Below are 11245 nucleotides of genomic sequence, written 5' to 3' on the forward strand. Positions count from 1 at the left end.
CACAAACCGTTTTTGCTTTCACTGTTTTACTTTATTTTGTACTTTTTAAAATGACAATCCACAAAAAGTAACTAATTGTTGAACATAAGCGATGATGATGTTATATATCTTGCCATGTGTGAATATTAAACTGTCCAGCGTGACAATGTGACATATCTTATCTATCTCCACCGCCACACAAGCGATACACTGACACAACTCCACGACAAATTAGTACCAGTCCATGATATATAAACATCTTTTCCGATCAACCCGACGGTTTCCGTGAAGTCTTTACTTGCAACACACAGATTACACGTTCAGGGCATATTCCCATTTGGTTATGTCTCCCGGTTTTGAACATCACGGGTCACTTCCGTTCGTTCGTTGAGGTCACTTGAGGTCATCCTGATTTGACATAAGGGCTAGGCTTTGACTCTTTACCCTGTCCTGAAAAAATGTGAGAATATTCATATTTATTTATAAACAGAAAAAAAGTTTTATGGAAGAAAAAGAATTCTGTGAGGGTCATTTGGAAGTTGAGGTACTAAGTAAGGGTAGGATTTAAGGATGATCAACTTCTTTATTACAATTAGGAGCGACGTTTCGGTGTTGGTTCGAACACCGTTATCAAGCAAGTGATGTACAGAGTATGGTTGACAAGTATATACAGCTTACAGCCGACTCGTATAAAAAAAAACGGGCTATGTACTCGCGGGCAGATGACCACGGAGTACGCTGATCACTGTGTCGGATTAACGAGTGAGTGAGTGAGTGAGTTGAGTTTAACGCCGCTTTTAACAGTATTACAGTTATGTCGCGGCGTGTCAGCTTAATGTGGGAGGAAAGCCCGAAGTGATGCAGGTCTCAGACGTTTACTATTTCGGTGAAACCCACCAGCACGGGTATGGTGCTAACAAACCTAGAAACATAATCGGGGCGAACCTGGATTCGAACCCACAATCATAGGTTTCTGGCGTGCCCAAGGGACGCAACTCTGCACAGCGATTCGCGGTGCCTTAGACGACTGGGCCACACGTGCCCCTCGGATTAACGAGACTGATTAATGAGTGATTTCGGCAATTCGTAAATTAGGTGTGTCGGAGTCGGAGTGCGAGACTGTCGGATTGACGGGTCTAAATAGCACTGGTTTAATCGGTTCCCATCATTTGTGTCGGATAAAGCCGATTGTCGGATTAACGAGACTTGACTGTATACAGGTAGGAGGCAGTGTTTACACAGTAGAGTAGATATCAGCCTGTTAGGTATACAAAAGGGTAGTAAACACAAGGACCGGTGAAAAGGGTAAAGCCAGTAATATAAACAAAAGGACTGTGACTGATTTGGGTCTTTGAAGAGTTGATACCCCCTGCGTATCTACAACGAAACGTCGTTCCTAATTCTGATAGAGAAGTTGTTCATCCATAAATCTTATCCTTACTTGGGAGAGAAAAGGTTTAAAATTAAGGAATATCATAGATATAGAGAAGTGATCTTCCATCTATCAGTCATCACATTGGTTTAAGTGATATAAAAATCAACCTGTTGCAGCATAGTTGTGTGAGCTTGGTTCAGACCGATTTTACAGTATAACGGTAACGCTATTTCTCAGGACATTAGGGGGGCGGTCGGGTAGCCTAGTGGTTAAAGCGTTCGCTCGTCACGCCGAAGACCCGGGTTCGATTCCCGACATGGGTACAATGTGTGAAGCCCATATCTGGTGTCCCCCGCCGTCATATTGCTGTAATATTGCTAAAAGCGGCGTAAAACCATACTCACTCACTCACTCTCAGGGCATTATCATTTGCAGAAGCCCGTGGTCCTCCATAACATAGCTTCTGCAAATAATAATGCCCTGAAAATAGCGTTACCGTTATTAGAGCTAAAATGGATCAAGTAAACAACAATATCGGTTTTGAAACATTTACTGCAATCAACACAGCACGAATGCCACTGACCCACTTTTACGAATTTGGAAACATCATAGAACAAACCAGATGACGTCACTAGTTAACATCGATATGACGTCACATAACAACGGGCGTGATAATGGCCCATTGTCAAGCAAAATGAGGATAACTTGCGGGCGTTTTAATGATAATTCTATCCATTTTAGCTATAATGAGTGATATCACGACGTGTCAGCTTGTGGCAGGAAAGCCTGAAGTCATGCAGGTCTTAGACATTTTACCACTTTGGTGAAACCCACGTGTACAAGTACTGGTGCTGGTGCTGGCAGACCTAGAAACATATTCATGACGAATCTGGGGTTTGAATTCACGATCATAGGTTCTTTGCACACCTAAGGGACACAACTGGAACTGCATGTCGGAATGAAGTATCTAAGTTTCCATCACACATAGATAGATAGATAGATAGATAGATAGATAGATCTTTCAGGAATATGACCTACTGGGGACTGTGGTTGTGGAGCAACTCACCAATACCCTGTGTCTGTCGTGTATGGCAAGGGTTCGAGACCCCCTCATCCACTGTCTATGCTTTAGACGCGATGACGCTGCCGATTTGCTGTGATACATCCGGTGCTTGTGCGTGATTTGTTTGTTTGTTTGTTTGTTGTTCAACGCCGAACTCAGCAATATTCCAGCTATATGATGGCGATCTATAAATAATCGACAATCCAGTGATTGACATCATGCGCATCGATCTACACAACTGGGATAAGATGACATGCGTTAACTACGTCAGAGAGCCTGACCATCCTATTCCGTTAGTCGCCTCTTACTACAAGCATGGGTTGCTGAAGACATGAATCTTCACGGGTCGCAATGTGTGAACTCACCTCGACCAGCTCGTAACACTTGCAGGAGCTTCCGAGGCAGATACCGATCTCGGGTCGACAACGACTGGCACATTCGCTGTGTTTGAAGCAGAAGAGGCTGGTGGCGATGCAGTTGCAGAAACCTTCGTAGCAGATGGCGATGCCGCCGGTGCAACTGCATTGGCTGTGGTGTGTACATTCCTTCTTGATATGACCTGGTGAGGGAAGACAGCAGAATAAGATACGAACAGACTCTGCGGACTACTACACAAATAGGAACTAGTGAATTCAGAATTATCATCCAAACCATCTTCCTGAGGCAAGGGAGTTAACTGATTAGAAAAATCCGGTTTGCACCCTTGCCGACCTAAGCGAGAATTATGGAGTTATATTTTGGCTGGATTAACGAGTCTATGCATAGTCCAATCAAAATCGTTCAACGAAATCGACATCCGGTTCGTAAACTATTTTCGGTCGATTGCAGGATTTGTAAAGTCTGTGTACAGTCAACTTAGCGTCAACAGATATTTTCCAAATCTTTTCATGTTTTTAATCCAGGTGCACACGTGATTTCATGCACTTCGCAAAGTAAGACCCGCTTTACTACAATATAGATTCTGATTATCGATCAGATTGTCCTCACTGGGCGACGCCATTTTAATTGAAGTAAATGCAAGTGATATGAGAGGTGGAATCTGATTGGTCAATAGGAGGGACATAGAGGGGACATAAGACGTAATAGCCACTGGTGGCGCTACGATCGAGCCCACAAATTCCAACGTAGATCGGCAAGGGTGGAAACTGGGCTTTTATAGTCAGTTAACGCGAATGCCTCGGGAAGATGCATCCAAGCTGACTTCCTCGGGAGGTATCGTTTGATACTCCAGGGAAATAATGATGAAATGGAATTGCATCACAATGCCTTGAAGACCATTGTGACGTCATCGATTACGAGGACGTCACAAAAAAAGACATCACTAATCTCTCTGTCACTTTTGACAACCAAGACACTGGCTCTTACCATTTGCAAACTGAAAAAGATTTTTCATGATAAATAGAAACAACCGCACTGCGAACGGCGGCACATGAGCCACTGGTGACATTATTTTTTAAAAAAACGACGAGTGGTCGTTGTTTATGGTACAATAAAACACTGTAGGGAGAATAAACCATGATGTACATCTTATGCACAGGTGAGTATTTCTCGCATATTCTCACCATCGCGTTTATCTGCGTTGCCCAGCTACATCTATGGGGAACAACTTACTAGACATTCCCTTTAAACTTGTTTTGTCGTGAAATAAACCACGCCTCGTTCTTCATTGTTCTTTGCGATATATCGCGTTGCTGGATTATATTGACTTCTACTTACCGTGCAGCTCTATATCTCCAGGAGAGGTGCTGCTTGCTGGGGCTGAGTCGGTTGTGTCAGGAAGAATTGCTGAAAGAAGGTTACAAAATCGATAACTTAAAAATCAAACAATAAGGTCTTGTCGATGGTGTCTCCTGAATGGAATGTTGGGTAAAGGTTACTCCACAACAGACATACATCGGTAGTAGTGTTCCACTGCCGGGACGAAGGACGTTGACCTACAACTGATTGCTAACAAAATCTCAACCTTGTCGCCCCAACGTATTTTTTCTGTATTGTGTAGAGAACATACACCTTGCCCTTGAGATCTCAAACACGTCACGTGTGCCTCCGCATGGAGATCTCAAACACGCCATGTGTGCCTCCGCATGGAGATCTCAAAATGTCACGTGTTCCCCCGCATGGTGATCTCAAACACGTCACGTGTGCCTCCGAATAGAAATCTCAAACATGTCACGTGTGCGCCTGTATGGAGATTTCAAACACGTCATGTGTGCCTCCGCATGGAAACCTCAAAATGTCACGTGTGCCCCCGCATGGTGACCTCAAACACGTCACGTGTGCGCCTGCATTGGTGTCTAAAACCTGTCACCTGAGGTGCATTCAATAAGCCGTTCGGTGCCGAGGCGCCAGCGAGCACCTCCGAATATTTCCTAATGAACGGAACGCACGCTGAGAGTGCTTTCTAGCGCCTCCGCGCATACTGAGGAGGAGGCACGCCGAGGGACAAAGATGGCGGACTTGGACAAATGCGGGGCCTGTGAACATTACATTTTCGACATGGAACAACTTGTTAGACATACACGGACTCAGTGGTGAAGTTTGATACCACCACATAAGTAAATACATTTATTGGAAGACTTTTCACTTGTTAAAACCAGGACATTCCAATTGTTTTAGCTGCATTTTGAAGCCCCTCGCAGAACGGAGTATTTTCCCTTGCAACCCATGTTAATTTCAGTACAGAAAAATTCCTTTTCATGCGTCTGTTTGTGAACAAGATACATGTATAATAAAATTTGGTATGAAGTTGCAGTTTTGTCCCAATAACACTCATATGATTTCTTTTTGTAAACATTTGACATGTATTATTATGCGATATAAACCTTCATTTGTCGAAACTGGAAACGTAAATTGAGATATTTTCATAGGTGTCTATCTTCTCTTAAATAAATCTAAAACATTGCGAATTGTTGTTTTTTACTGCAGTTACAATATTCCAGCAATATCAGGGCGGCCTGTAAATAATCGATTTTGTCCCCGACAACTTTACTAATGATTGATTTGGACAACGTACCATGCCTTCGGGGCATTCGTGACCAACTTGTGTTATTCGGGTCAAGCAATTAGGTTACTGAAAGGGGCAAGTGGTGACGAATATATCGGGGTACAATGAAACACAATCCACCAAGTCACCGATCCATTTAGTTGAATCATACAATATGCATGCATAGATTACTTTTGGTCAATAAACATAACCAGGAATCCCCAAGTGATGACTAAAAAAACACACCCCAGGAAATATTGTTTTTCCCGAACGAGAGCGAGGGTAATACATTTATTCTTAGACGAGTTTCGTAAAATCAGTATGACAAACATGCGAGTGTAATAACTTCTTTGTTACCTATTATTTCTTAATCCATCTGAGCTTTCCTTTAGAGAAATGCACTGATCACGACCGCCGTCTTAGAACACCACAATTGTTAAATGACGTCAACAGTTTTCAGCTATGACGTCATTTCTTGTGTCAGAATACAATTTGAAAGACGATAACAATGCCGCCCGGATGACATACAATGTACTAGTGCGCGTGAACGATATTGCACCAGTGCACATACGATTTTTAGTAACTCGATTTTTTTCTAATCCTATAGGTAATTAATTATTTTTTGTGATTTATGAGACTTTGTTCTTGCCGTTTTGGCTTACCCGATGTATTTAATTTATTCTCCTGTCCAGAATATACTGAAATTAAATATATATGAATATAAACATCAAACCATTATGTTTTACCCAAATAACTGGTAAATAAAATACCTGGAATGCAGTTTTAAGAAATAAGTTTTTATTTGGGTTCTTAAATCCACATCTTCGATAGCTTCAATGCAGAACCAGAAGTCCTTATTCGCCTAACGTTCCAATTCGACCACTAATTAGTGACTTGTACAGCGAACTGAGAAATCTCATTCAGTGTCAAGTGTCACTGACAATCTAGTCTATATTTTGATTTTCCAATGTTAAATAAGTCGGTAGGATTACATGAGTTGGGTCAACGTATATCACGATAATGCCATGTTTTGTTGTCTGATCGGTGACCGTCTAACTAACGGAAAGTTTATCGTATCTTAATTCTAAACAATAATATTTTACATACACAATGTTCAACAAAATTGCTAAAATCAGTCTGCAACGCCATTTTGAAAACCGCGCCCTCTGCCGGCGACAGTTGCCAGATCATTCGATTACACCCGAGCGCCCGCGGAGAGCGCTAAGTAAGCGCTCAGAAAGCGCCTCGGCCTATTGAACGCATGCCTGTTCCCCCTGCATTGAGATCTTGACCCTGTCACGTGTTACCCCCGTATTGAGACCTTGATCCTGTCACGTGTTACCCCCGTATAGAGACCTTGACCCTGTCACGTGTTACCCCCGTATTGAGATCTTGATCCTGTCACGTGTTACCCCCGTATAGAGACCTTGACCCTGTCACGTGTTACCCACGTATTGAGACCTCGGCCCTGTCACGTGTTACCCCCGTATTGAGACCTCGACCCTGTCACGTGCTACCCCGTATTGAGACCTTCACCCTGCCACGTGTTCCCCCCGTATTGAGACCTTCACCCTGTCACGTGTTCCCCCCGTATTGAGATCGTAAATCTGCCACACGTAACCCACGTAATGAGATAATAAATGCATTTGGGTATTTAGGATAATCTGAAATTGCCATACCATTCTAACAGAAAACAGGAAATACACAAACAATTGTGACATTTTAAATCACCTCGATCACTTCAAAACGCTTTACTATCTTGCAATTGACAGCTGTCTTGTCGAAGTACAGCCTAATCTCAAAATAAAACGTCCTTCAGCAGTGAGTGGGTGAGTGAGTGAGTTGGTTTTAACGCCGCTTTTAACAGTAATCCAGTTATATCACGGCGTGCCAGCTTAAAGTGGGAGGAAAGCCTGAAGTGATGCAGGTCTCAGACGTTTACCACTTCAGTGAAACCCACGAGCACGGGTATGGTGCTGACAAACCTTGAAACATAATCGGGGCGAACCGGGATATTCGAACCCACAATCATAGGTTTCGGGCCTGCCAAAGGGACGCAACTCTGCACAGCGAATGGTGGCGCCTCAGAAGTGACCCCATTCAGCAGTTCATACTTTCTTGAAATAAACCGATGCTAGGACACTATGTTAACTATTAATGGGAAAGTAGCTGATCACGATTCTGTCGAGGATTCACCACACAAACTTGTATTTTACTGATGCGACTGAAGACGTCACATAATGTGACGTTGCAGATTCATTATATGCTAACTTGATGCTGCAGGCGAGAAAAATCGACTTACCAGGCGTGACTTGCGCAGTCAGTGCAACCAGTAAAAGTGCTGAAACCTTGAAGAGAAGTTGTCCCTGCATCGTCGTAACAAAGAATTATCCTCAGTAGTTTTAACTTAAGAAAAGCCGTTTTCTAGTTCAAAACGCTGAAATCAATCGCAGACTCAGGGTGGTCGCGTCACGTTGCAAGTCGCACGGCTTTAATGGAGAGGGGAATGACGTTCCCTTGTATTTATAGGTTTCGTTGACGGAAATATGCCAGAGAAAGTAAGGATAGCCTCTCATTAGTAGAGATAGGATAATTTATTGCTTCGTTCTACATGGGAAATAACACGTGTCCAAACGAGTTGTCCCTGACGTCACTGCCTCGGTTCCGCAACCAACACCCGTGGAGGTCATGTGATCTCCATATATGGAACAGAGAAAATGTTGCTATTCAGTTTGAATTCACACAGGCTAGAGATTATAACGCCGCCATGTTGTTGCATGTATTCTGATCATATTGGGATAAATAATGTTGACGCGTTTTCGAGGTGAAAACCAACAATTAACTTTGCTAAATGGTTTGAACTCTTTCATTTTGACCCATTCCTGTTAACTCGTCACGAATCTCCGCCTATGCTCTTCGGGGCGTTGGGGTAGCCGAGTGGTTAAAGCGTTCGCTCGTCACGTCGAAAGCCCGGTTCGATTCCCCACATAGGTACAACGATGGACATGTCTAGTGTCCCCGCCGTGATATTGTTGGAATATTTTGTTGAAAGGGGTCCAAAATTATTCTCACCCAGTTCTACAACTTGAAGTTTTGTCTCAGGAAAACCATGAGTGATGTAATAAATAAGCCCAGTTTAGATTCCAAACTGCGGTTTTGTTGCTATATTTCCATATTTTGTTTCTATATGGTTTCAGTCGCGATTTAATTTCACAAGTACCCTACACGGGCATCTAAACCAGTGCATGTACCTCTGACAACAATATAAATGTACGGAAGCTGCGACTTTTGTAGGTTCCAACCTTTTGACAAGGTGAGTGAGTGAGTATGGTTTTACGCCGCTTTTAGCAATATTCCAGCAATATCACGGCGGGGGACACCAGAAATGGTCCTCACTCATTGTACCCATGTCGGGAATCGAACCCGGGTCTTTGGCGTGACTAGCGAAAGCTTTAACCACTAGGCTACCCGACCGCCCCCTTTGGACAAGGAGTTACCGGTGTCCCCCGTTATAATATTGCTGGAATATTGCTAAAACGGTGTAAAGCCATACTCACTCACTGACACTGACAAGGAGAGTATTAGTATGAAGAGACGTGATCGCGGTCCTAATGGTGTCTGAATTGTTAGGAATCTATTGTTCAGATGACTCGAGTTTTTAGGTAAAGGGCATGAATGTGGGAAGAAGCGAGTCATACTTTTTTAACAATCTGCTGGCTCGTGCTACTGTTTGTCAGTCTAAATACCCATTAATGTTCCTTCCCTGGGCCTCCCTTAGTCGCGCCAGAAATCTGTGATCGTGGGTTCGAATCCCGATTCGCCCGGATTATGTTTCTTGGTTTGTCAGCACCATAACCGTGCGGATTGGTTCACCAAAGTGGTAAACGTCTTAAACCTGTATTACTTTGGGATTTCCTCCCACGTTGAGCTGACACGCCGTGATATAACTGGAATAACGTACAAAAGGCCATTGAACCCAATTCACTCACTCACACATTACGTCTTGGTAATATGAAATGTGATATTGATTCAAAGAGACTATAAAAGCGTCACTATACACTAAGTTAGCGGAGAGCGACATACTCTGCACAGTGTAGCTCACAATGATCAAGGGCCATACAACCTTCGGGAACTCCAGCTAAGGGTCCTTGAAACACACTTATCCCAGCATAGAGAGACCCTTCGTTTCCTCGCGGTCAATCACCTACTGTAGAAGTCAATACTCCCGCTTAAAACCCCTTTTACTAGACACTACATGCAAACTCAACAGCTTGTTTTGAAGGATTAACGATTACAGGTAACAAATATGCAAATATGCACGCACTTAGCATCAGTGACGTATAGTAAAAGTTTTAAACACTGACACCCCGTGAAACCGGACAGTACTGCAGTTAAATCGTTCGGATTATCGATAATTGCTGCCATGTTTCGACAAACATGTACGGCACCATTGTACCATATGGAGAATCGAACCCGGTCTAACAATTTGAAGAGCATTGTTATAGGTAAGGTGGGTAAGTTTTCTGTTAATATTTCGGTTCAGCAGTTTCCAGGTTAAATGGGAACAGAATATTGTAGTGAGTATAGTGTAAAGTATGGGTTTGAGTTTGGACTGGAATACTGGAATGGTATTTGGAATGAGAAGAAATGGAACTCATCTCACAATGAAAACAAACCTTGTGTTGTATAGACCCTTATTGATCCAATAACCTGAATTGTATTGACAGTACAAGTAAACAACTCCCCATTCCATTCAAAAACCAATTCAATACTTTACACTATGCGCTTATATTTTTTTTTATTTTTTAACGCCGCACTCAGCAATATTCCAGCTATAAAACGGCGGTCGGTAAATAATCTAGTCTGGACCAGAAAATCCAGTGATTGACATCATGTGCATCGATTCACCCAATTGGGATCGATGACATGCATCAACCAAGTCAGCGAGCCTGACCACTCGATCCCGTTACTCGCCTCTAACGACATGCACAGTCGCCTTTTACGGCAAGTATGGGTTGCTGAATATTTATTCTACTCCCTATGCGGTTATAGAGTATGCAGGGCACCAGTACAACAGGGTTGAGGGTGACAACTTCAACGCTCGTCAGAAGCCACTCTTGAATTATTGGGTGCAGCCAGAGTGGTTTTCCGGTTATAAATAACTTTAAGACATCCGGCATTCACATGGGTGCCAAAAACAATTCCTAAAATTCCTAAATAATATAATTTAAACTGAAACTTTCATATCACGGTTTCATATCACAACAAAAATCTCGTTTATCCGGAAATCTTGATTCACGGAAAAACCTATGTGACCGTTGAAAGGACTGTGACTCGTTTATCCGTTAATTAATATTTTGGACGATTTGACTGAGAAAACTGACGTCCGGAATAACGAGGATTCACTGCATGATAGCAGAGTTTCAGATGTTGCGGGTTAGTTCCTTCCTTCCTCCCTATAACATCACCACACCACCCTCCCTACGTCACTATACCATTCACTCTACAACGTCAACACACCACCCTCCCAACGTCACCACACCACCCTCCCTATAACGTCCTTTACCTCACAAACCACCAACACCTCCACCCCCCAATCACAATTAACCCACCCTCTCTTCAACGCCACAGCCCACTCTCCCCTAACATAATAACCCAGCCTCCCCCAACATCACGACCCCCCCCCCCCCCCCCCCCCCCCCCACACACACACACATCACAATTAACCCACCCTCTCTTCAACGTCAGAACCCACCCTCCCCCAAACTCACAACCCACCCTCCCCTCACCGTCCCTATCCCCCAAGACTTAGTTCGTCCAGACCTCGGCGCACAATCACAAGCAT

At 43.4% G+C, this 11245-nt stretch overlaps 1 protein-coding gene across 1 annotated transcript; it reads right to left on the minus strand.

Annotated features, from left to right (window-relative positions):
• Positions 1-372: 372 nt before the first annotated feature.
• LOC139473228 (uncharacterized) lies at positions 373-7772 on the minus strand. The gene is made up of 4 exons (XM_071255757.1): positions 7703-7772; positions 4134-4202; positions 2783-2976; positions 373-429 (listed from the first exon to the last, which is right to left on the minus strand). The coding sequence occupies exons 1-4, from the start codon at positions 7770-7772 to the stop codon at positions 373-375; spliced, it is 390 nt and encodes a 129-aa protein (XP_071111858.1).
• Positions 7773-11245: the final 3473 nt, after the last annotated feature.

Source organism: Haliotis cracherodii, unplaced genomic scaffold, assembly GCF_022045235.1.
Source record: "Haliotis cracherodii isolate W230 unplaced genomic scaffold, xgHalCrac1.p SCAF_27, whole genome shotgun sequence".
NCBI lineage: Eukaryota > Metazoa > Mollusca > Gastropoda > Lepetellida > Haliotidae > Haliotis > Haliotis cracherodii.

Excerpts from the sequence above, each read along its gene's own strand:
- LOC139473228 (XM_071255757.1), bottom strand. The coding sequence starts at position 7,772 with ATGCAGGGACAACTTCTCTTCAAGGTTTCAGCACTTTTACTGGTTGCA. Across the intron at positions 2,977-4,133 it reads TGGAGATATAGAGCTGCACG|GTCATATCAAGAAGGAATGT; the intron begins GTAAGTAGAAGT and ends TTCCCTCACCAG. Across the intron at positions 430-2,782 it reads AGTGTTACGAGCTGGTCGAG|GACAGGGTAAAGAGTCAAAG; the intron begins GTGAGTTCACAC and ends ACATTTTTTCAG.